The 26129-nt window shown below is 45.1% G+C and overlaps 2 protein-coding genes and 1 long non-coding RNA gene across 8 annotated transcripts in view; 1 reads left to right on the forward strand and 2 right to left on the reverse strand.

The window, feature by feature from the left end:
• Positions 1-26129, forward strand: part of LOC309535201 — a 63769-nt gene that overhangs the window by 34331 nt on the left and 3309 nt on the right. The window lies entirely within an intron of this gene.
• Positions 1509-9585, reverse strand: S1PR1 (sphingosine-1-phosphate receptor 1). Of its 4 annotated transcripts, none has more exons than XM_082227531.1 (2): positions 9445-9585; positions 1509-3846 (listed from the first exon to the last, which is right to left on the reverse strand). In XM_082227531.1, exon 2 carries the CDS (start codon positions 3698-3700, stop codon positions 2561-2563), a length of 1140 nt encoding a protein of 379 aa, XP_082083657.1. In that variant the 5' UTR covers positions 3701-3846; positions 9445-9585; the 3' UTR covers positions 1509-2560. The 4 variants fall into 4 exon arrangements, with proteins under 4 accessions (XP_082083657.1, XP_082083659.1, XP_082083658.1 ...); XM_082227533.1 differs by lacking the exon at positions 9445-9585 and adding an exon at positions 9294-9315; XM_082227532.1 differs by lacking the exon at positions 9445-9585 and adding an exon at positions 8247-8668.
• Positions 17109-26129, reverse strand: part of LOC309535154 (putative oxidoreductase ZK1290.5) — a 71634-nt gene continuing 62613 nt past the window's right edge. For all 3 annotated transcript variants that reach the window (XM_082227989.1, XM_082227990.1, XM_082227991.1), the window contains one exon: positions 17109-17397. In XM_082227989.1, the coding sequence (XP_082084115.1) occupies positions 17296-17397 (102 nt within the window). In that variant the 3' untranslated portion in view covers positions 17109-17295. The remainder of the gene's footprint in view (positions 17398-26129) is intronic.

Below are 26129 nucleotides of genomic sequence, written 5' to 3' on the forward strand. Positions count from 1 at the left end.
TGCTGCAAATGTATTGCTGGGAAAAGGGAGTTTAATTACTCCAATTGCTACCTGTCCTGGTTTGAATGCTGCCTTGTTGAACCGCTGACCAGAATTTGCTGCTCTTGACAGATCTTTTGCATCTACGTCTTCTGTTTACCACACAAATGTTAACCTGCCTCTCCTGGGCATAGAAATAATGTGAATTGTAAATTGTCCCAAAGCCTGTTGTAAGAATAGGTACAGATAAAAATGCGAGAGAAGGAATGTTCACGGCAGAACTTGTACAAAACCCTCAGTTTATTAATATTTAGAGGTCAACGCAGCTATGTGCAAACTGTACAACCAAAGTCAGAATCAAGTTAAATTCTATTTTTGTTTTTACAAAAAGAATTGCACTAGGAATACTAGAAGGCCAGCAGTCTTATTAAGAAAAAAAAAACACCACTTATATATTCCACCAATATTTGTACATTAATGCATTGAATTCAACAGTCCTGCACAATTACCACAGTAACACTCTCGGACAACAACCTTCAACCGTTGGGTATGGGCCCACATCACTGAACACCCCACTGCCAATTTCTTTTCAAGGTTTAGATTTGGAATTTTCGGCACACAAAACATGAGCTCTGTAACTCAGCTATGGCCCCTCCTTCCCAAAGGAGGAAGAGAGTCACTGTGCCTTTTTAACAGCTGTGTAACAAAAGTAATTTCAGGTGGCCTGGCTTTTTGCATCTGCACAACCTCCTGAAATTTCTTTTCCTACACAGCTGAAATACAGCAGCTCTGCTCTCCTCCTTTGCATCCAGTCACCCTTTTTGGAGAAGATGAGGGGGGGGACTTGAGAGAGGCACCAAATAATTTAAACCAGGGACTCAGCTACATTCGTAAAGATAAAGGACTTTATATGAGTTATATCACTGCGACACCAGGTGGCGCTGTGGAGTCTCGTTTTTCACCAACGGGATTTCCCACTATGAAGTTTACAACGCTTTTAACTGAATCTTTTCTTTGATGTGTTTAGAACCAGCCCAGGTCCCATGAGATTTAAGGCGAGTCCCAAATTATTGATACAAATGGAAAACTATTCCTCTTAGCACAGGACAGCTACTATCCTGGTTAGCTTCTCTACACACTGTACACACAGAATGTACACACAGAATGTGTACCCAATTAACTCGGGTCAAATATATATTTATTTATTTATATATATATATAAATAAATAAATATATATATATATATTTGCTTTCGTAGATTTTCACGGGTACAGGAATGCAGGTTTTGGTGTCTTCGGGTGTCTTCCCGTGTAAGAGTCGGGGTGTCTGGGCGACGTTTCGACGAGGTCTCACTCGTCATCTTCAGGCTGGTGCTTTCGGCTTCTTGTTACTGGAACAGAGCTCTGTTCCAGTAACAAGAAGCCGAAAGCACCAGCCTGAAGATGACGAGTGAGACCTCGTCGAAACGTCGCCCAGACACCCCGACTCTTACACGGGAAGACACCCGAAGACACCAAAACCTGCATATATATATATATATATATATATATATATATATATATTTACACACACACACAGCCCAGCAATTGATGCTCTGGCAAATTACATTCAATTAACACAACAAATACTTTCTGTGGACATCGGCAAACTTATAAACACCTTTTAAAATTGCAAACGTTCTGGGATCTAAAAGAATCTGGGGTGGAATGCAGACCATTGGCTTCATCCAAACTTTATCCAGCTTTCAAGGCTTCAGATGCCTCCACGAGTCATCGCTCGGCCTAAACTATGATAGGATTATTCTAAGAATAAGTGAGACAATAGTTTGTATGCCCCCTCATGCGCCGAGGTGCTATCGAAATTGCTAACAATAAATGCACCTTGTTATCGAGTGGCACATTTATCAAATCAATTTCATGCCAAGGTTCAAATGAGGCCCCTTCCGTTCCAGACATCCCCAGCCTAACTCAAGCGTAGTCCCATTCAATTCAGGGGAATTCAATGGCAGCATGCAGTGAGAGGCAGTGTTCTTCAAACTAACCATTTGAGCCCTCCATGTCCCAGTTCCCACCAACTTTTAATTGAAAGTCAAGTGGCGCTTTGGCCAACCTTGAAGCAAAACACTCAAATTCTCTTTAGATTTCCCAGAAGAGAATCGACAGGCAGATTGGCTCCCCTCGCTGCTCAGTAAGGTGGGGAGGGCTGTTACTCAAAGGAAGAAGGAAAAACCCAATAAGCTCTTTATTTTATAGGTTCACATTTTTTCTGGAGAGGAAAATAGTATTTTCCACCCCCCCCACCCACTCTCATTCAACAGGGGTTTCAGTCTTCGGAGTTATACAGGGCACGAACACTTCCAGCAACCCCAAGTGGCCTCGTTGCAATCCCAAACGACACACAACAAACTTCCAGGGAGGAAATGTTTTCAAGTCACACAATCTGTCCCCGCTCCTCCCCTCGCAAGTGCCACACAACTCCCCTTCAAGCCTATCCTTTCCCTCATCTTGGCGGGAGAGAAGTGATCAGAACCATTCCACGCGTCGGCCTTCGGCAGGCCCACGCCTCCTCCGTTCGAGAGTTCCTACGATGACGAGGTGACATTACCCGAAGACACAATAGTTTCTGGAGAGTCCCCCTCGTCTTTCTGCGGGTGGGAGGAGTTGTCGGATCTGCTTCGGCTGAACTCAATTCCCCCAATGATGGGCCTCTTGAATTTGGTCCCGGAGTCTGCAGTGGGACATTTGCAGCATGACATAATCTTGACAAAAGCTCGCCGCATCTCCTTGTTCGTTAGCGTGTAGATGATCGGGTTAGTGGCCGAGTTGAGAACCGCCAGTACTAAGAAATATTCGGCCTTGAGGAGAACTGGGCAAGTCCGGACTTTGCACCGCACGTCCAGTAAGAGGAGAATGAACAAAGGAGCCCAGCAGATAATGAACACACTTAAAACAATGATCACCGTCTTGAGCAGAGCTAGAGACTTCTCGGAGCTCCTGGTGGCTTTGGCCATGTTCTTCCGGAAAGTCAGCTGACGGCTCTTGGTCCTTACCAAGATGTAGATCCTGCAGTAAAGAACCACGATAGACAACAAGAGGCCTGTGAACACCGAGGTGCAGAAGAGGATATAATACTTGTGGTAGAGGGGCAACACGGTGGAACAGCTTTGTAGACGTTGGATGCAGTTCCAGCCCATAATAGGAAGACCTCCTAATATCACAGAGATGACCCAGCAGGCACTGATCAACAGGAAAGAACGGGAACTGTTGCTGCTGTTGTGAAGCTTCATCTTCAACATTGTAATGTATCTCTCAATGGCGATGGCCAGGAGGCTGAACACAGAGGCGGACAACGCCACAAACATGCTCCCTTCCCTAAGAAACCACTGGGCAGGGGTGAGGGTGTAGGTCTTGTGTCCGGACAGTAAGAGGTTGGCGACATAAGCCACCCCGGCCAGCAAGTCAGAGAGTGCCAAGTTGCCAATGAAATAGTACATAGGCCTGTGGAACTTCTTTGTTTTCCAGATGGTCAGAAGGACAAAGATGTTCTCCAGGATGATGAAGCAACAGATGATGATGAAGACTGCAGAACTTGCTTTGATCCCGGTGTCCGCATTTTCATTTAGCTTCCCCGTGAAGTTGTAATGTTCTATGATGATCTCATAGTTGAGATAGTCGCTGACTCCACCGAAGGCCTTCACATGGGGGTCCTTGGTGGAGTCCATGGTGCCGGCCTGAGTTGCAGTTCTCCAGACGGCCACCAAGAGGCGATGTGGAGCAGGTAGTTCAGCAGCTGCCCCGGGCTTCAAGGTCCTAACGTCTGCGGCTTCCAACGTCTAGCTCCTTCTGGGTAACCTCAGTAACCACAGTCCTTAAAAGCAGGAGACACAAGCAAAAAGACGTTAATTTAGGATAAGGGATTTATTGTTATTATACTATTGTTGCAAGTCCAAAGTGAACATTCTGAAAACCCAAACATGAAATCCTGCAAGTTTGCTGCTAGTATGCCCACTGGCAAGTAAAATGACATACCCGATGGGGTATATTATTCAGATTTTATTAGTTAACTAAACCTCATCCAGCGTCAGCTGAAGTGCTAACAGCTTATATGAAACTGTTTACACCTATATCAGGACATAACACCTAACGGAATAAAGGTGTTAGCACTTGAACTGATGGCAGATTGGGTTTATTTAACCAATAAATAACACCTCAGTAGCACAGGGGAAGGCAATGGGTAAAAAAAGCCACACTGATATCCTCTGCTTTTGACACATGTTCATACATTCATGCTTATAGCCATGAGACCGAGAGAAACTCTCTCATTTTATATAAAAGCTGCCCAGATTTCCACACCAAAAGCCAAGTCATACCGTTCGCAATTAGATCACAGCAGCAAAGTTAAAACTTCTGTCCTTTTTTAAAAAAAAAAGGCTCACTCTCGACATGACCGCAATCTAAAACTGCTGACTTGTCTCATAAAACACGGGGGTAATGCATAAAACAAATTTGACTTTTGAAAGGATTAAACAGAAAGAACCGGATAATTTATCCGCTGCACACGTCTACCCAGAGGTAAGCAAGGAGGTGTGTTTAGGATTGCAGTGGAACCCACCCTAAATTAGCTTTGTAAGAGAGGTTTAAAGGAAGACGTAATTCAGGGGTGAGGAACCTGCTCCCCTCCAGAAGCAATTGGATTCTCATCAGCCACTGGGGAAAGACTGAATTTGAGACATGTGTATTGCATGCAGACGTCTCAAGTTCAATCCCCAGGTATGCTCCAGAAATACTCATCTGAATCGCTGGAGCTGCTGGTCAGTGTAGACCCGTGTTTCCCAAACGTGGGTTTCCAGCTGTTTTGGGACTACAATTCCCACCATCTCTGACCACTGGTTCTGCTAGCTAGGGATGATGGGAGTTGTAGTCCAAAAACAGCTGGAGACCCAAGTTTGGGAAACACTGGTGTGAACAATATTGGGATAGGTGGACCCATGACTCAGCTTCCCAGGTTCCAGCCCCAGTCGGCATGGCCCAAAGTCAAGGCTGATGGGAGTTGTAGTCAAGCAACATCTGGACGGCCGCCGCTTCCGCATCCCTGGCATAACTTGCAAAAAAATGGGGAAGTTGCCCTCTGTCACGAGCAACAACTGAAGAAAGTGTGGTGTCAGCAAAAATAAAAATCTAACAGAAAGCGAGGAAATAAAATGCAAGTCTCCCGGGACTTTCTGTTTGGGAATTGAGAAGAGAGAAAAGAATGGTTTTTGGCTACTGCCTTGCATGAAATATGGAGATTTGTGTCCCGTGGATTCTAGTAGCCCAACTCGTATCTGTGCAGGATTTGCGATCTACAATTAAGTTAGCAAGAGGGGGAAAATAAGTGTAAAAGGAGATATGGAATTGAGGATTAACAGAGCACAGAAGGCACCCACAACATTGTGACCACACTATTGATTGTGGTCAGTTAACTTGACAGAGGAAATAAAGCTAAAACCTTCACTAAGGCTGCAGTCCTGAACACACTAGTAAATCCCAGTGAAATTATTATTATTATTATTATTAATTGAATTCATATACCGTTCTATACCCAGAGGACTTAGGGCGGTTCACAGAACAAAATCAAAATATAAAACCACAAAATATATAATCAAAATATGCTTAGGAATGCACTACAAGCTTTTCATGAAAGGGAAAAGTGAAGCTTACTCTATTCATTGGATACCCTTCATTCAAGGCTGAATAATACTGACTTTTCAAAGGGTGAGCATCATAACAAAGTCCAAATCACACAAGACCTTTCCCATTGAGTTACAAGACATACCAGTTTAAGTTACACACACACACACACACACACACACACACACACACACACACAAACCCAATCATCAATTTCAAATGGCATGCACCTTAAGCCTAGAATCAATGGCTGAACAGGCAGAGTGTCATTTAAATGTGACGTACCGAAGTTTCAAAAGTACGAATCTGAGTCAGGCTTGGAACCCAAGCAGATCCTCACCTCCAGACCCAGAAATCATGCAGCCCTCTACCAGATTGCTATCCCTAGAAACACACCACATTCAGGAATTGAAGATAATTGGGCTCTTACATAAGCCCTGTGAACGCATGAAAGAGAGGAAGGGGACCTGTACTTTCTGCAACTTCTTCAAACCTCCACGCATTCCGCTTAAGTTCTAAACAGGACCCAAGTTCCCACAAGTTGCACGCACGGTCCAGTAATGCTGCCTCCCATGGAGTTCCTAATCGCACAACACGCACCGATGCGCATACAGCTAGTACTTTGCCCAGGATGGGTAAGTCGTGAGAGGCGACAGCAAGGAGAGTTGAACAGTCCCTGCTTCTCACACGTAGGACAGGCACAGGGATACCGTACGACAGAAAGAGCTCTGAAGGTCATCAGGTCCCGTGGACTTAAACAGGACCAAGCCCTTTTCAGAGTCGATGAGTCCATAGGATTGAAGCCGATGGCTGAAGGGGCCCTGGCGGACTTTAGACAAGAGTTGCCGATTGACAAAAGGGTCCGAGCAAGTAAGATGCTCCCACATATGACGAAGAGGAAAATAAACCGAAGGCATCGGACGAAACGAACAGGGTGAAAATTGCTTACTGTTCCCAGACATAGCAAGGCTTTAAACTCACGTAGCTTGGGAACAAAGCTCCTGTCCCTTGGATCCTCCAGTAAATTTATGTCCTGTTCCTTTGACGTCCGTTCTCAAGTTTGCCTCCCTGCAGTCCCCCCTAGGAGGGGATATGGAGGAGAACACCCTCTTTTAAAAGAAACAAATAGTTGTTCTAGTACCTCGGTTGCACTAAACCATCAACTAACCACTTTCTTGTTGGAGTCTGCCATTTCTAACTCAATACCCAAGTACATCATACAAGGGTACTAATCTAACCACAGAGCTCCCTTGGGGAAGGTTTCCACAGAAAGCCTTTCAGCAGCCGAATCTTTGGTTCCTGAAAACCACTCATTTTTTGTGCATTTAAAAAAAATTAATTGCACAGATATACTTGGGGAAATCTCCGTCTTATGAACATTTCCCATTCTCGAGGCCAGCATATCAACTTCTACACCATCATCAAACTCAGTGATGCACCCATACCTCTAAATAACAGGATATGGCTTATGCGCTGCCAATATCTCTAGTACATCTTATTCATTCATTCCGATCCTCTCCTGTGCCTTGCTTCATAACACACGGATCCCAGGCATCGCCTCCTCAGTGGAGTCTGCACTGCCAGCAGTGAAAACACGTGCCATCGCAGCCCGTGGAAGTTAGCCCCCGCAACTGAAGTTAGCTTGTCGCCAAACAAATGGAAGTTCGCTCTCAGTTGCCTGCAATACCAGCCGCTGACTGGCATGTGGCAAGGAGCCTTCGGGAATCAAATATACAGATCAGACCCAGAACGCTTCCCAGCAGAGGAGACCAGGACCTGCTGGACCAGACTAGAGGCAGTTTGCATGCTCAACTGCTAGGCACTAAGTATGGAGAAAGTTGAGAGAGGAGGGAACCGAGTACACAAATCACAACATCCCTGGGGGAGTTTGCTGCTTCAGATTAAGACAGTTTATTCCTAACTTTCTCCAGCAATTCAGGGGGGCAGGCGGAGGTTTTCTGGCGAGATCCTAGCAAACAGATCCAGGCCACAGCCCCCTCCCCAACCCCCGATACCCATATAATTCCACGGTGTCCCTTCCAACTTTACCATTCTATGTTTCTGCGCATGCTTTCCTCGAGACTCACTGAACACAATGAGGTTCGCTTGCAAGGAAGCCTGCATAGGGTTGCATTTAAAAATAAAATAAATCACAGCCAATTCCACAGAACGACACCCCCCCCCCCAACAAAGCCAGTCCATTCCCTCACATTACGGAGAAGCAAAGCTGGGTTTGCCGTCGAATGCACGCTGGAGAGCTCACTGACGCGAGCACTTGCAAACGCGTGTCGTTCTTACATTCACACGTGCACCTAGCCAAACCGGACCTCGCCAAGACCCAGCACCCACAGCCAGCCAGTCCCCTTCTCCCAAATCTTACCTCGCTCGGGCAGGACGCGGGTCTCTCCGGAGGCGGCTGCGCTTCGCATGGCGCGCGTCCCGCCGGCCGCCTCCTTTGCAGAAGAAGAAGAAAAGCCGGACAGCTCATGGAAAAACCTTTCCCTTTTCCCCTTTTCCTTTTTTTTTTTCCCAAAGTGGCGCCCACCCCTTCGCAGTTTCCTATTATTGTCGCGCTTCCCCGCCCTCCCCCTTACTTACGCGGCTCTCCCGCGTTAACTCTTGGCAAGCCTGGAGCGCACGGCGCGCAGACAACGCGGAGGCGCAGCGCTCGCTCTTCGCTTGCCAAGTCCCGGGCAAAACTGGCCGGCGGCTCTTGGGCGGCGGCTCTTAAACGGAGCGCGGCTGCGGAAGGGTTAACACCTGTTTCCTTCCTTCCTTCCTGCTCGCCCCCACCTCCCCCCCCCCAAAAAAAAGTTCGCGTCTGGCTCTGTGCGGGGACTGCGCGCGCGCGCAGCGGGAGAGGCGGATTTCACACGAGAGGGAAGTTGTCCGCGGACCACGCGGCTGCCTCTGACCCCTGCTGCCTCAGGGTTGCCATCGTCTGGTTGCAAACTGCTCCTGTGCCTTTACAGCCTCCGGATTTGCAAGACTGAAAAGGCTTATCTGCATATCTTGAAAAGCTTTCCTTTCTTTCTTTTTCTGGAGGCTACACTGCTGCACCAAACCAAGAGCCGGATTTTCCCTCCTGGGCAGATGGGAAAACTCTTACGTGGATCTGCACGTGTTTCATAGAATCCTAGAATTGTAGGGGTCATCAATTCTGCAATGCAAGAATTTCAGCTAAATCATACATGACAGATGGTCATCCGACTTCTGCCTTTAAAACTCCAAGGAAGGATAGTCCACCACTTCTTGTGGCAGTCTGTTCCACTGTCCAACACTCTGTCACTCTGAGTTACTTGTTTTAAAAAAGCAACCGATAAGCTTAATAAACAAGGCTTCACGTTCACACCACACTTTTAAAATACTTGTGTTCCCCCAAAGAATCATGGGGGTTTTAGTTTATTACTCCCAAAGCTAGGATTCCTGACCGTTCCCATGATTCTTTGGGGGAAGTCATGTGCTTTAAATGGATGGTGTGAATGAGACTGCCTCCTCAGCCCCTCTCCCTTCCTTCCTTCCTTCCTTCCTTCCTTCCTTCCTTCCTTCCTTCCTTCCTGTCTTTCTTTCTCTTTCTCTCTCTCTCTCACACACACACACACACACAGTGGAACAGCTTGAAAAGGCAGAGTGAAATCAGCTCACCTGCCTGAATTTGATAAATTCCAGTATTTCTTCAAAATCCAATGATTCCTTGAGTTTCTTGAGGACTAAAAACCTTGGTACCACACTATTTTCACCACTATACAATTGCATTATCTTCAGATCCCTTCATCTTCACTCATCTCCTCCTTACCTTCAGCCTCTTCTTCATCAGACTCCTTCTCACTTCTTCTGGCAGAACCAAATTCCTCCTTCCCTGCTTGGTCTTTGGCTTGATTCGGCATCTTCAGGAAGTCCTATAGGAAGGTGACGCGGCCTGTCGTTTCTGACTCTGCTTTGATCTTGGCGATGATCTCAGAAATTTCAAGGCATCTCCCACTTCCTTCAAATTCCTCTCCCTCATCATCTGGACAGTCTTCTTAGATCACTTCCCAACAACCTGGTTAGGTCTTGATCTGTTTTCTGGCAGGTCGGAAGATGTTGCACCGAGCAAATGTTATCCTAAACACTCTGGTGCCTTTTCCTTTTGCTTATCGCAAAAAAGCCCCCAAAATATTTGAAAAGCAAGTTTGTTGGGCAAGAGCTCCATAATAACTTTAATTGCACAATCTGTCTTTGCCAGTATGCAATTGAATCCCATCCAAAAATAGCAGCGGTCTGGACAGGCCCTTAATATCCTTCCTTTTTGTGCAAGGTCTTGTGAAGAATAGATTCTCAAATTCTGTGGAAGTGCAAGTTGTCTTCAGGGCAACTCTTCAGCTGATGGAACCACTAATAAAGGAGATCAGAGGTGGACTGAAAAGTTGGCACAACCACATCCAGCGAAAGGAAAGGGTACGATGTGCTTGTTCATGCATGCATTTGTCACTCGATGGCACACGTGAACTGACTCCAGTGAAAAGTATTTTTCTTTAGGTACCATTGGTGACTGGGAAGTTCTGGATGTGGCATTGGAGCTAGGACTGGTCAAAGTCATCAATCATGTCTTGATAGGTAAATATTGCCATTTTATCACACATGCTTTAATATATCTTCTCTTTTCCTCCGGAAAAACAATCTCTCAAAGGACCTGTTGATGGCATTTTACCATTGTACTGTTGAGAGTGTATTAATTTATGGTCTGTGTGTGTGGTTTGGGACCTGCGTGGTCAGGGGGAAAACAATGCTGTCCAGGGTTGTAAAGACTGCGGAGAGAATAATTGGGTGCACTCTTCCCACCTTGGATCAACAAATCTATGCTTCCAGGTGCCATAAGAAAGCTGCAGAGATAGCGCAGGGTAGTGCACACCCCGGAAAGATCTCTTTCAGCTTCTGCATTCTGGAAGAAGGTACAGGGTTATAAAGACTAGGACTAGCTGCCTGAGAAAGTGTTTCTATCCAAATGTGATTTTGGTTTTAAACACAGCGTAAGGAGTCTCTATGGGAGTATATTGTATTTAATTATGGGGTATCAGAGTTTTTAGGGGGCTAACCAGGTTGGGATAGCAGGGATAGCAGGTTTTTGGTTTTTGAATGTCTTATGTAGATTTTTTTCAATTTTGTTGTTCTGTATGGGACAATGACAAAAAGATTATCGTATCGTGGTTTTTTTAATTTTAAAAATCCTCTTTACTATTCAGCATCAATGAGTTATTCCACTCTTCTTCGTGGGCTGATCGAAAGGCTAGCTGCAAATACTTTGTTGGGTGTCACCCAAGGAACCCCATTGGTGGAAGCACTCCTCTCCACCCCCATAGAGCCCCCAAATTGGCTCGAGGGGACCCCAGAACAGCATGCAAGGGGAGGAGCAGGAGGGTCATCCCATCTGGCAATGCTCAGATTAAATGTTTATAGTGCTGTGGCCCTGAATACCACCTTCTGCATCTATCCTGTTTAATGTACACACCACACACGTGAATCGGATCTTTAAAACCTAATGGGATGGTTATAAAGTACGTCTTTCAAAATCCCTGTTGAAAGCAGTGGGGGAATGGTGCTTAACTATTCTTCCTGCTCGGCTCCTGTTTGCTTTGGCTTGCTCTCTCCTACATCGAACAAGGCTCCTTAAATGTGTGCACATCAAGTTGGATGCACCCCCTTCCTATCCATTCTGAACAGAGGAGAGGCGCAAAGCTGCTATGTACACATATATCAATGTGGAGTAACAGCCGTTCCCCTGAACCCCTGCTAGCACAAATCAGAATTGTCCTCACTCCGCCTACAAGTCTGCATAAAGAGTGAAAATATCAGGCGTAGGAGTGGCAAAAAAGTATTCTGATTTATCATCTCAATTTGCCAGACGAGGTGGTTAACAGGGAGGTAACAGGAAACTACTCTGTACTGTCTTTGGCAAGCTCTTCTTAAAGGAGGTGTGATAAAGCCAAGGAAATTTCTTGCAAACTTGCAGACACAAATGAAGAGGAGCAGGTCTTCTACCAGCAATTGCCCAGTAGGGAGCAACTTCCCATTGGGATGGGTATACACGTGAACCTAAAAGTCAAACGCCCTTCCTTTTTCTGGCACCCTGCTCCACCAGCTTAGGGGGCTACTCATTCACTGCTAGCGACTGTACTGGGATCTGCACCTTATTCTGGGCCAGCCCAGTTAAAGAAAAGAAAGAACGAAAGTCAAGATGAAGCAAAGGACCAGGATGACTTTTCTATTCCTGGCCTCGTCTGTTATTCTCATGATCACTGATCCTAGCTGATACATAGTGGGACTGCTTCTCTATCTCTCCTCAATTTGTGCGGAGAATGCATCAAAAGTTTATTTCCTCTTGCCTAAAACATCTACACGCTACTTACCAGTTTTGTAACAAAGTGTAAATATTTCCTCTTTCATTTTTGCATTGCTTGTTGGTTGTGCCACTCTGATATGGTCCCATATCTGAAAACTTTAATCAGCCTGATGTAATTTCCCCTTGTCTCTGATAATTGTTGAAGATCTGTAAGATTATATTGGCATTTTGTGTAAAGGAGTATATGATAAAGTGCACAAGATATAGGAGAAATAGGCCTTTATCAGTTTGGGGTAGATTTCTGGGGGTGTTCTTCAATATGATGTTGGAGAAATTATAAACCTGCTATCAATATATTACTCCATTTATTTTGAACAAAGGAAACAATAATGATCATCTCCGTTGCTGGAAATGTAATTGGAAGGGAGGTCTTTGGTTTGATTTCATTAGGTATGTATTGGGAAAATTTTAATGTCTCATGTTATACCATTTTTAATATACCGTATTTTTCGCTCTATAACACGCAGATTTTTTCTCCTAAAAAGGAAGGGGAAATGTCTGTGTGTGTTATGCAGCGAATGTGTGGTCCCTGGAGCCGAAAAATGAGGCAAAAATCAAACCGCGCTTCAGGGAGAAGGGAAGCCTGAAGAGAGGAAGTGGCAGCTTTCCTGCATTCTGCCTCAGGGTCGTACTGTCCGCCCTCTCTGTTTCGTTACTGTGTTTGCTCAAACGGAACAAAGAGCAGGGGAAGCCCCTCCCCTCCAGGCAAGAAGAGAGGAAAGCAGAGCGTCCGTCCTTCTATCCTCTCCCTGCTCCGGAGGAACAATGTTTGTGAAGGGAAGAGAGATTACAGGTTCGGCTTAAAATTCTGATTTGACTTCCTGCTTTTTGTTTTTGGAGACACACAGCATTCAAATATGCTTTCTTCCATTTAAAGAGGGAGAGAGAGAGAGAGAGAGAGAGAGAGAGAGAGAGAGAGAGAGCACACGCTGGCTGGCTTGTGTGGGTGGGTGGGGGGAAACTTTTGCCTTCCTTTCCTCACGTTATAGCCCTCTCCTGCATTCTTAGCCTTCTGTGTTTTTCCTTCCCTCCCCACTTAAAATGTGGTTACAAAGCATGGATCCACATGGATCCTCAGGATCTTTGCATTGGGTCACCCCAAATTCACCATCAGAGCACACAGCATGTCCATGGCTACAGCCTGCCCCCCCCCAAAAAAAAATCACGCACCCACTGTTGCCTGGGGCTGCAATGGTGCAAAAACATGGTTACAAAGCATGGATCCACATGGATCCTCAGGATCTTTGCATTGGGTCAGCCAAAATTCACCATCAGAGCACATAGCATGTCCATGGCTACAGCCTGTCCCCCCCCCAAAAAAAAATCACGCACCCACTGTTGCCTGGGGCTGCAATGGTGCAAAAACATGGTTACAAAGCATGGATCCACATGGATCCTCAGGATCTTTGCATTGGGTCAGCCAAAATTCCCCATCAGAGCACATAGCATGTCCATGACTACAGCCTGTCCCCCCCCCAAAAAAAAATCACGCACCCACTGTTGCCTGGGGCTGCAATGGTGCAAAAACGTGGTTAAAAAGTATGGGTCCACATGGATCCTCAGGATCTTTGCATTGGGTCAGCCAAAATTCACCATCAGAGCACATAGCATGTCCATGGCTACAGCCTGCCCCCCCCCCAAAAAAAATCACACACCCACTGTTGCCTGGGGCTGCAATGGTGCAAAAACGTGGTTACAAAGCATGGATCCACAGGGATTCTCAGGATTTTTGCATTGGGTCACCCCAAATTCACCATCAGATCACATGTCTGTGGCCACAGCATGAAGCACAAAAATGATACGTCCACTGTTTCATTCAGAATATTTTTTCCCTTGTTTTCCTCCTCTAAAAACGATGTGCGTGTTATGGTCAGGTGCGTGTTATAGAGCGAAAAATACGGTATGTTGTAAGCTGCCCAGAGTGACTAGGGAAACCCAGCCAGATGGATGGGGTATAAATAATAAAACTACAGTGGAACCTTGGTTTTCTAACGTCTCCGTTGATGAACATTTCGGAACCCGAACACCGTAAACCCGGAAGTAAATACTTCCATTTTCGAATGTGCCTCGGAAGTCGAACTTCTGAGGCAGCTTCTGTTTTGAGTTTTCCTATTGTATTGAGGCTTCCGTATTGAGTTTTCAGTTTAAGGATGTTTCGGAACTCGGACGGTCTCCCAGAACAGATTATGTTTGAAAACCGAGGTTTGACTGTATTATTATAATTATTACCCAGAAGACGGTTTCAGAATAAGCCACCATTGAGGTCTGCTCCTGAGTTGGAGGAGGGCAATGGGTCAAGATTTGCCTGTGCCATACCAACCCAGAGCAAGATTCAACCGGTGGGGTGTGTGGGAGAGACTCCCAAAGGAAGTTCTTGATTGATACCTTTGATCAATGACTGGCCAATAATCACTATGAGTAATTATTGAAGGAACATCTGTTGTGCCTCCATCAACTAACAAGCTTGAGGACTTCAGGCCTGGGGACGTGCTCCTCATCAGTCTCAAGGGCTTTGACAATCACTGGAATGTGTCCTGGAACGCCTCTCAGAGGACAGAGAGGTGTGCATGTGTGAATGCGTGTTTAGAACCCTCTAGTTTTTGTTGTGTAGTCCAAATTGTACAGTACAATTTGCCTCTGGCCTCACCCACCAATTCCAAGAACTATGTGGCCCTTAGGAGGCTAGCCATGGGGGAATGCAACCTTTGGGCTGAAGAATCTTCTCTGCCGCTGGTTTCTAAGACCCGAGAAAGGAAACATTCCAGCTTGGCGTAAACGGTGAATATGATCCATAACCACAGGATACTAATAATCACACGGGGGGGGGGGGATTCCTGTCCTGTTAAATGGAGCTCTATCCTGGGCATTTTTCTCGGCAATTACAAATTATCAGGGAGCAGAACAGAACGCCTCACTTGTGCACTTACTTGAGTGTGTGTTTTGCAAACCATCCGTTTCAATTGCCGCCCGCCTGTTTCTGAATGACTCAGATAAAACTGCTCTGTCAATCCCATCAGCCGTGGAACCCTAACACGTTCATGTTTTGAGTTGATAGACGTCGGACATAACAAGAGAACCGTTAAATTGCAACTGTCAGAGAGAAAGCATGGAGAATCACGTAAGGAAACCCCTTTGCAAACGGCCTCACGGCTACAGCCCGGACATATTTTGCTAATTTATAGAGACAACTGAAAGGAAGTGAGCTAACGGAGGCTGAAAACAAACAATATGTTCCTTTCTTTGTGAAACTTGTTCTTATGTATCCTACTCGGAGGGATTTGGTATGTCAGAGTAACATTACACAATCGAAGGGATGGAGTGACTCAGAATGTGTGGTAATGGGATATAAAGGTTTCATTTTTAGATAATGTCAGGATTGGAAGCCTTCTGACGCCATGGCAGAAAAGGCATCGGTTCTTGTGAACAAAGGCAAACAAAACAGCACAAGATAGTCCTGCAGGAGTAATTGGATGAAAAATGGGCACAACCCTGTACACGTCTACTCAGAAGCAAGCCCCGGAGAGTTCAGTGGGGCATATTCCCATGTGTGTATAGCATTTTCTCACTGCTGTTCACACAAACAGCTCCTTAAATATAACATTTGAAATTCTACCTTAACATACTTAATTTCTGCATTCTGAAGCAGGGGCGGAGGAAGGGGGGGCGGTGGGGTTGGTCCATCCCGGGTGCCATCACATTCAGCGTGCACCCCACCCGCAACTCCCAAGCCTACCCCAAGCCGCTGGGGCAAGGGGAAGAGCTGTGCTGCCTTGCCGGCAGCCTTCCCCCCTTCCCCCTTCGTTTTGACAGCTCGGGGGAGGCTTGGGAGTCGTGGGCAGGCACTGCGCCGTTGCCCCCCGCTCCCGGGCTGCTTCCTGGGGGGGGGGGGAGCCTACCCCAAGCTGTCAAAAGGAAGAGGGAAGGGAGGGGAGGAAGACTGCTGGCAAAGCTTTGCGGCTCCCTCCTCCTTGCCCAGGAAGCAGCCCGCCATGGGTGGCTCGCTCCACCCCCTATGGGCAGCTAGCTCCTTGGGACGCTCCCCGTGGTGCCCTCCCTGGACGCTCGCTGTGGGCGGCACCCCCTGGGATGCTTGCCCCGCCCCCTGAGACACTCACCCCACCCCCGGGTGCACGGCTTGTGCGCTACTCCAGGGGCCGAAGCAGCTAGCTCCACCTCTGTTCTGAAGAAAGAACCTGAGGATGAGTTAATATTTAAAGGGCATATGTCCATCACCAGTCAACCATAGAGAGCATGACTGCACTAAAGGAAGCAGAACCAAGCAGAACCTCTAGTTCCTAGGATGTCCTCAGAAAACATGACTTCAGTGAACGTTATTCACTTGGGAGGAAAGGACAACAGGGTAAGATACCTCTGTTCAAACCATAATAGAAAAGTAACAAGTTAAGACATGTACAAGGTCGGCGGTTCGAATCCCCGCAACGGGGTGAGCACCTGTCCCAGCTCCTGACAACCCAGCAGTTCAAAAGCACGTCAAAGTGCAAGTAGATAAATAGGTACCGCTCTGGTAGGAAGGTAAATGGCGTTTCCGTGCGCTGCTCTGGTTCACCAGAAGCAGCTTAGTCATGCTGGCCACATGACCCCGGAAGCTGTACGCCGGCTCCCTCGGCCAATAAAGCGAGATGAGCGCCGCAACCCGTGTCAGTCACGACTGGACCTAATGGTCAGGGGTCCCTTTACCTTTTTAAGATATGTACTCTTCCAGTAATCCCACCCCACCCCTTTGGGAACCACTGGTCTATAGCCACTGCAGGCAGAGTGAGGCTTATCTACATGCTGCCTCCTTGTCTGCACCTTAACTAAGTGAAGGATCTGTTGCTTACAAGAAGTCTGAATTAAAAGAGCTTTCATGAAGCAAGGACTACTATTTGTTTAAAGATCTTTATTGCCAGTAAAACGAGACTGTGATGATCTAACAGGAGCATCTGGTTCTAAACTGATTTAGTGGCTTTCATGCAAAACTGTATGTGGGCATTTCATTAAATTAACCAGACCAGCTCATTTCCACTAGCATCCAATGGCAAATCCCGTTTGCCTCGCACGTGGCAAGAATCACAAGGCTGTTGCTGTCTTCTATAATATCATTTTATTTTGATTTAGTTGGGATGAAGAATGACTCATGATTTCCCAAAAGGTATTTTAATGAGGTAGGAAGACGGGTATATTGGGCTGTCTAAAATAAATTTATAGCAAGACAGATCTGTGTAGTTCTGATATCTTCATGGTTTGAGCCATTGCAATGTTTTAAGATTATCCTTTCCATAATGGGTAGGTAAGGTGAATCAGTTTTCTGTCAATATTCATGGAGTTTAAAAATTCCATATCTTCTTTTTTCAGACTAAAGTCAAAGACCTGAAAAGAAAAAGATGCCAAATGTTAGCCTGTAAAGTTATAATACTCTGGTATACTGCTAATGCAACCATAACAAACTCAACCTTAGTCCTGGTTTTGGTTTCCCTGCAAATGGCCCAGTCCTCAAACACTCTGCACTTCAATTGGGAGAATGCTGCACTCGCAGAGCTCAGGGAATGCTGGATTTCGGCATCACTTGGAAAGACAGGCAAACTAATGCCAGTGTAGTGGAAGAAGCAGAGATCACCGGTGTTGAAGCAATGATTCTTCAACATCAACTTCGTTGGACTGGTCATGTTGTTTGGATGCCTAATTATCGTTTTCCAAAGCAACTACTCTATTCCCAACTTAAGAATGGAAAATGTAATGCTGGTGGTCAACAAAAGAGGTTTAAAGACACTCTCAAGGCAAATCTAAAAAATGTAGTATAAACACATATAAATACTGTATGTCCCCACTGTGGAAGGACATGTGGATCCAGAATTTGCCTCTACAGTAACTTATGGACTCTCTGTTAAGGCCGTGTTCATGGAAGACAATCTTACTTGGCTACGAGTGATCGCCAAAGAAGAAGAAGAAAAGAAGTCCCGTTTTATACAATCTACTGCTACTTAGGCTAACAGGATCTGCATGGTTTCAAAAACCAGCAAAACAAATCTGACCAAGAGAGAAAAAAGTTGGCTGGAATAACTGTATGGAAATGACATGGGATTAGCAAAACACTTCTCAAATCACTTCCAATTCACTTAAAAACAATAGTCTGTATCCAGCTTGCCTGTAGTAACCTTGAATGCCTATAGGCCAAATGATCCAACATACATACATAGATGCATACATACTACTAACTTTAAAAGTCAATTTCATTTTAGCATAGGCACTGTCAGAACTTAATCATGTTTCAGATTGCGAAGGTCATTATTTGGAAACGAATTTGAAACCATTCTCAACCCCCCCTTTTTTTTTACTTAGACCAGCACAAGTTGATGCTTTCCTTTTGCAAAGGAATACTGTCAGGTGGAGTTATTACCTTCTCTAAACCCAACAGATGCACAGGGAGGGATGTAACCGTGCTCCTAAGGTGCCTGGGTGAATTCATAAGTGTTCTCCAACACTTATGCCTCTTCAAAAGTCTCATTATGCTTTCATTCACTGAGAGCGAGAACCTGAGGAATTCTCTCTCCAGAAGCAGGAACAATGCAGTATGTGTCGACCTCAGACTGATCAGTGCACAAACTGTTCCCTTAAGTTTGCATCACAGTCAACACTGGACACTGCAGAAGAGCTAAGTTTTTTCTCACGGAACTTCTTAAGCATATGCAATTCCACCCAAATAGCTGACTAGAACTCAATTCATATGCTAGCAGCTTTTGGCAGCACCCACACCCCCAAAGCTAACATAGTAGCTGGTGCCAGAGGAATATGCTTAGATAGCAAAACAAATATCAATCCTTAGAAAGAAGGATTCAGGCATGCATGGATGAAATTTGTCTCCAGTTGGATAGAAGTGGTCACTGATCCAAAGGATGGAAATTTTATTATTATTCTGACCCCCTCCTTTGGCAATCCTCACAGAACTCTAGCCGCCCAATGGTTGCCATTAATCTGATTTGAACTGATTTTATAATGAAATGATTTTAGAATGTTGTATCATTTTACTGTTGTTAGCCGCTCTGAACCCGGCTTCGGCTGGGGAGGGCGGGATATAAATAAATTATTATTATTATTATTCACAAACAAAATCATAGAATTTTGTTTGACCCACAAGGGTCATCAAGTCCAACCGCTGCAAATATTCAGATGAATCAAGTGAAAAATAACCTGAATAAGCTAAGAAACTATTGACTCTGCAAAGCAACATCTTGGAAATAGTAAAAGAAAAATCCCGAAGAGCTGCTCCATCGTGGGAAAAGGATTCACGGCAGAAGCAGATAAAATGATCCTTCAGCTGTAGAATGAAAATAGGGGCGAAGTTTATAGTAGAATTCCCTCAACTTAGAATTGCATTATTGTCCAAACATGAGCTTCTTTGATATCTCCCAAGCCCTTTGTGACTGAGCCACCTTTTTGATCATAGAATCAACGTGCCCAACCTCAAGAAAAACAGAACACACAACATCTGGTGATTTATATTATATAACGTCCCACAGAAGGGGATGAAATTTGCAGGTATATTAGCTTCTCCAGAGTAGATAAAGCCTGTTAAACTACAAATATCTCCAAAGGCCTTTCTGCTGGAAACCTTTAAGGTTTTATTTTTTATTAAGGAAACGTCTTAAAACTTTATTTTGGGGTAGAACTGGATGAAATTTGTAGACAAGATCACCCTTTTGGAGGTATGAATCCTGTAAAATCTCAGGATGATAACTGCAGTAGTTTTCCTGCAAGGGCAGCAGTCTCAGGTTGGGAATAGGTAAAATAGAAATCACTTAATCTCCCAATGTGTTTTGTGGGCAATTGGTCTGAAAATTGCAGACGTGAGAGAAACCTGCCAAACTGCAGACAAGCAGGTCTGCGAGCTTTCGTGATAGGCACCTTTAAAGATGCCTGTGCTTTTCTTTTGTCTGGAGCAGGGGGAGGAGAACTAAAACGGATTAGTTTTCTGGGTGAAATCAGAGGTGCTTGTGCTGACAGAACAAATGTCATGAATACCATCCTTTATATATTTCCCACTGAGAGGTTACTGGAACTTTGGGAAGTAGGAAACAGATTGGGAACAATGGGAGTGGTATGTAGTATACTTTGATGTACGCTGAATGCCAACTTTGGGTATTATGTGGTGAAGAAAGCGGAGAAACTGCAGTCATATAGAGATGGCTAAAGCAAGCTTTCAAGGGAAATTTAACAGGATCTCATGGCAAAGTTATGCCAGCAAATTCATTCTCTCTCACCGGTGCAGAATTTCATAGAAGCCTGAGAAGTGTGCTCAGTAATCAGACATTGGCTTCCCAAATTGGAAGTCTTTGTTGGAGTTATAAAGAGTAAACTGTTTAACTCCTGCGGGGCATTTAAAAGAAGCATCTTTTACTCCACCAATATCCAACATACAGAAGAGATCTAACAACTCGCAAGCCTTGTTTACTTCAACAAGGGAACTTTCATCCAAGAGCAGAGCTTTGAAAAGGCAGAGCTCACGTCACCCTGTTGTACCACTTTAAAGGGAAGCAGGCTGGTGTTTACTACAGTATATCAGGCCCATAGTACATATATTTTGACTCTGAGGCTTCTGAACTTATAATTTCTGCAGCCTGCTTACTGCCTATAGAGCGGTGACATAATTATCTTCTAGCTTAAGTTGTGGGCAAGGAAAGGAGCCGTAGTATCTTCAGTTCTCTGCAATCAAATGTACAGCTTGGTCAGAAATGCCTTATGTGTGCATTTTACAACCACCATTGGAATTTCTCAACTGGAGGGTCTGAGCTGCTTTTCAGTCATATAATAAGCAAGCTGCAGTGAAGAAGAAAAAAAGACTGAACAAAAAGTGGAGATTAAACAGTCTACCCTCAGAGAAATCAGACAGGAAACTCTGTAGCTGGGCAGCCATCAGCCTCACCCTTCCCTTTTGACTTTTTTCGTTGTTGATCTTTCCTCTTTTCTTTATTATTTCACAGCCATTTCCATTCCCCCACTGATCACCAGAGCGGTCTAGCAAAAGATGCTATGTTGTGGCTTAAAAGTGTTCAGGACTTCTGGCCAGGTGTGAGGACCCAAGCTAAGTGGGATTTCCCCTGAAAGCTGATTTTTGCTTATCTGCAGAAATAACTCTCAATTTCACTCCTGTCCTAAGTAAAAGTTGTGATCGAGTGCAGTGGACTGCCTACAGTTTCCAGATGAGCAAAACCTAACTTATCTAGAGTGCCAAACTTAGTATCATAAAGTCATGCTAGGCTGGCTCCCAAAAGTAATTTATTTATTCAGGGGGAGCCCCACAATAACTTGCATTCGGTGGGGGAAAATAAATCTGAGCTGAAAGTTCCCATGGGGAAATTTCTGACTTGAACTTGCAAGAAGAGTGCATAGCAAAAATGGTTCCCTGAAATCCAGAGTTAGTGGCAGCAACTCTCTCCCACCCTTCCTTCTTTCAAAAAATGTGTCTAATTCTGCCATCACAGACAGTGACAGTCCAGAACCCAACCACATGGTGGGTGGACTGGACTCCAACTCCCATCAGCCCCGGCCAGCATAGCAAGTGGTCAGAGAAGATGGGAAGACCAGCCAACTCTGCCTTTAACATCTGCAGGGCAGGCTCTGCTTGTGATCCTGATTGGCAGGGACATAGGCTAGGGTCTTCTCTGTGGTGGCCCCTCAGTTATGGAAATCCCTCCCCATTGAGCTGTGTCTGTCGGTCTCATTGGTTTTCTCCCTCCCTGCCCTCCACCAGTTGAAGCGCAAACTTGTTTGTCCAAGCCTGTTTCGGAAAGGGCGATTGGGACTGATGTCTTTATCATTTCTGCTAGCTGAGAGGTTCTGTTGTTTTACTGCAGTTTTTGCGAGAGTGTTTGTAGTAGTTTATTCTGTTGTAAGGCTGGATTGTATGCACGTCGCCCTGGTCTCCTTTGGAGTAAGGGCCAGGCAAATATATAACAGATGCAGAACAACACCTATATTACACCAAACATCCCCAAATATGTTCTGCCCAGGATGTTTCAGATAAAGAGTGAAAGAAGCATGAGTGATTTGCGTGTTTCTAGATCTTGACTCAAAGGAGATACATAAATGCATCCCCTGAGGAAGGATGCACAATGGGATAATGGAAACCTGTGGGGAAATGTACATTTCTGTCCACTGGGCAAGACCCAAATGCACAATGAGAAGCCTTCCCATCCCGCTGCCTTTTTGGAACATTAAAAGAAGCTTTAAAAATACTGTTTAAATGCATCACTCTTGAATATTGATCACGGAATAAATAATGACTACAAAAGCCATTTGTAAATTGAAATGTATGTTCCTATCAAAAGCACTTCTTTAATTCTATTGAAGTGGAAAACTTGCACCACTTGCGTTTGTGAAAACAACTTTGGGGTCCCATCCTGTAATGGTTCTCGGGGTTGCTCGTGCGTAAGCTTGTCCCAACACCTGGTTGGGTTGCCTGAGCGAACCTTTCCTGTCCGAGCAGCCACTCACCCGTGGCTGTCTCAATCGCTGGCAGAATCCGTCAGTGGGCGTTTCTTAAACTTCTTCCAGCAAAGAAGCTCTTTGACGCCCAGTCTCCTCCTACTCTCCCTGCATGGAAGCTTTCTGCGCAAGGAGGGCGTAGGCAGCGGAGGACTCCTCCTCTCCCCGCTGGTCCCCAGCAAGGAGTCATGGGACCGCCTCGCTGATTCCCCCATCTGCCCCCCTTCTCCACTGGAGCTACGCTGATTCCCTTCTGCAGAAGATGGGCTGCCTCTCCCACTCCCGGGACGCTCTCTGGGATCCCTTTGGAGCTTGCTCTCCCCTCGGACACTGATAGCAGTTCCCTGACACATCCTATGAACTTATGATTCAAATGTCAGCCCCATTTGTTTTACTGATATTAACATTTCTAGGCTGTGACACTCTAGCTTAGTCCAATGGGACTTGTTTGCAAGCAGGCATGCACAGAATTATAGTATTAATCTGCTTTGTGATGAAAATCAGCAAACAGTTGACAGATGCATGGGGAAGTAGCAGAGGAAAGTTACTAAGTGCCCAAAGAAGGAAATTAGGAATGTTGTATTTGTTTTAAATGGGTACAGTGCATTTCTTAATTATCTCTGGCACTGAGGGATACACTCTTGGGTATTGTATTAAGAGGAAACACGAGGTGGGGCTCCATTTGTGCTTTACATACTCCAAATTGTCTTTTGAAACAATTTCTTTTGGCCGATTGCTTCTGTTTCTAATACAAAAAGGACATGCGCGAGTGGTATTGAAATCTGAACAGCGGCACCATCTGACTCTCCTAACATAGCTGAGCAGCTCTTTCTTCCTCTTTCTTTTTAAACCACCACTTTCAGGTCACTCCAGACATAGATAAATCAATCAATAGTCAAGCTGCTTTATTGCTGCTGCTATTTATTAGTCTTATTTATGATCATCATTTATACAGGCCCAGCTTACAAAGAGCCATTAGCCTGGTAGCATGATCAACTGTTTGCAGGTAAATCACACAGTGGTGTTCTCCAAGTTGGGAAAGAGCTGGCTATGCCCTCCCACAACAGACCATCACTAAGCCACAAATGACTAACATAAGTAGGCATGCACAATCACACTCTTGTGAACATTTCGGTAGGCTAGGAACAGTGGACCAACACCAGCTGATGACATGGCTCCCCAAATCTCTTTTCTGATGAGAGCAGCTTTTGCATCTCATTTGGAAACCAAGGACCCAGAGTCTGGAGGAAGAATGGGGAGGCACACGATGCCAGATGCTTGAAGTCCAGTGTGAAGTTTCCACGGTCTGTGTTGATTTGGGGAGCCATGGCATCAGCTGGTGTTGGTCCACTGTGCTTCATTAAGTCCAGGGTCAATGCAGCTGTCTACCAGGAGATTTTGGAGCACTTCATGCTTCCTTCCGCAGATGAGCTTTATGGGGATGCTGACTTCATTTTCCAGCAGGACTTTGGCACCTGCCCACACTGCCAAAACCTGGTTCAATGCCCATGGGATTACTGTGCTTGATTGGCCAGCAAACTCGCCTGACCTGAACCCCATAGAGAATCTATGGGGCATTGCCAAGAGACATGAGACCGAGCAATGCAGAAGAGCTGAAGGCTGCTATTGAAGCATCCTGGTCTTCCATAACACCTCAGCAGTGCCACAGGCTGATAACATCCATGCCACGCCACACTGAAGCAGTAATTGATGTAAAAGGGGCCCAAACCAAGTACTGAGTACATATGCATGCTTCTACTTCTCAGAGGTCCAATATGGCTCTATTTGCAATCCTTGTTTTGCTGATTTCATTTAATATTCTAATTTTCTGAGATTGTTAATTTGGGGTTTTCATCAGCTGTACACCATGATCATCACAATTATAACAAATAAAGGCTTGACATATCTCGCTTTGCATGTCAGGAGTCTATCTCATATATTAGTTTCACCTTTTAAGTTGAATTACTGAAATAAATGAACTTTTCCACGATATTCTAATTTTCCGAGTTTCACCTGTAGTTCTAAGGTTGCCAACTTCTCTTTCCTTTTTCTTTTCTTTCTGCTCCCGTACATTTAACAGCAGAAGTTCAGCAGGTCAAACGTTTCAGTACATTGAGCATACCTGGAAAAGATTTAACCTGATTTGTGAGTGTGTGTCTAGCCCAAGAATGGGTCCAGTGTGGCAGAGTGCGGCAGAGTTGGCAACTTTAGCCAGCACCTGCCCTGTGAGGCTGTGTCAGTATTAATTTATTTGCCAGGTGGCAAACTGAAATGGAGAAGTTTGCGGGCTGACCTTGCGCCCATCACTGTCTCTCAGTCTAATATGCCTGACAGTGATGTTTTGAGGATAAAGAAGAGAGGGAGAACCTTGCACATCACCTTTAGCTTGCTGGGAGGGTAGGTGGGGTGTAAATGTCATTTATAAATAATACTATTATAAAAGCCAGGCCTTGAGATATGCTGATAAAAGCATGTTCTTTCGCCCCAACAAACAATACAAGCAACACGCAAACCACTATACTAGATAGCACTGTAATTCTTATTGCATAATAGACATGATTTAGTAACAAAAACAAAATGTGTGCACTTGTAAATTCTCTAATATATTTGAAATCAATTGAGCACACCTCTGTCAATCTTTGAAAGTCCGTAGAAGCATAATAAGTCTATGCTGAAACAAAGTAATAGATGCTATCCCCTGTGGGCTAAGCAGTAAAACTTTTTAGGCGTTCTTTCGCCCCAGCTCTATGAAATGTGCCGAAACCATCTCCGAAAGCAAAAATTTACTTCTTTTCAAAACTGTTTATCAAGCAATATGAAACTTCATAGGCTAAAGTTATTTCCTGGTCAAAAGAAGCGAGAGCAGCCTTTTCCTTGTTTTCTAAATTCAGCAGCATGCCAGAAAGCTCGAGAAAAATTCTCTACCAGTTAATGGAAAGCTACAGCAAGCAGAACACAGGAAGACTCCCAGTTTATATGAGAAAATAGTATTCCGTTCCTGCGAGGCTGGGAGGAGGCTTTCTTGATAAGTGTAACACATTACGTCTGCAAGGAAGGTGCTGTGGGCCAAGTTGGGATCTGCACCTGTGCTGTGCTTTGCACACTGTGCTACAGCAAGTCTTCAGATCCTCAGGGACCCTCATGTTTTTTGTCCAGCACCCTATTTCTAGGGATCTGCTGAACCTGCGGCGCTAACTTGTCCAGCTGCAGCAGAAGCAGCAGCCTTACTTTTGCTAATGAGCAGTGCCATTTTGCACTAACGTCCCAAGTTTGTGCGCTCTCTCTTTAACCTTTGTGATCCAGTAACTGCCATGTGCTGCTTAAGAACTGAGAAGGAAGCACTTTGCACAGCCAACTTTCCCATGTATAAATGCTTAAACCTTCACACTCGATCTTCTGTGGCACATTCTAAATGCCACAACCAATCGAGCTGTCAGTTGCACTAGAGAAGGCTGGGCCTCATTTTTTTCTTGCTTTAGGTAGCTTTACTCCCTCTGCACTGTAAGGAAGTCAAACAAATAGTTGTCAGGAGCAGCAATGGTGGTGAAAAGCTTTGGGGTGGGGGAGAAATCACAGAACATAACTGTTACTTTCAGTAACTGTTCTTTGAAAGGAAGTGT

This window comes from Podarcis vaucheri (genome assembly GCF_965113315.1).
Source record: "Podarcis vaucheri genome assembly, chromosome: 6".
NCBI classification, from domain to species: Eukaryota; Metazoa; Chordata; class Lepidosauria; order Squamata; family Lacertidae; genus Podarcis; species Podarcis vaucheri.

Coding starts and splice junctions, on each gene's coding strand:
- S1PR1 (XM_082227531.1), bottom strand. CDS start 3,700: ATGGACTCCACCAAGGACCCCCATGTGAAGGCCTTCGGTGGAGTCAGC.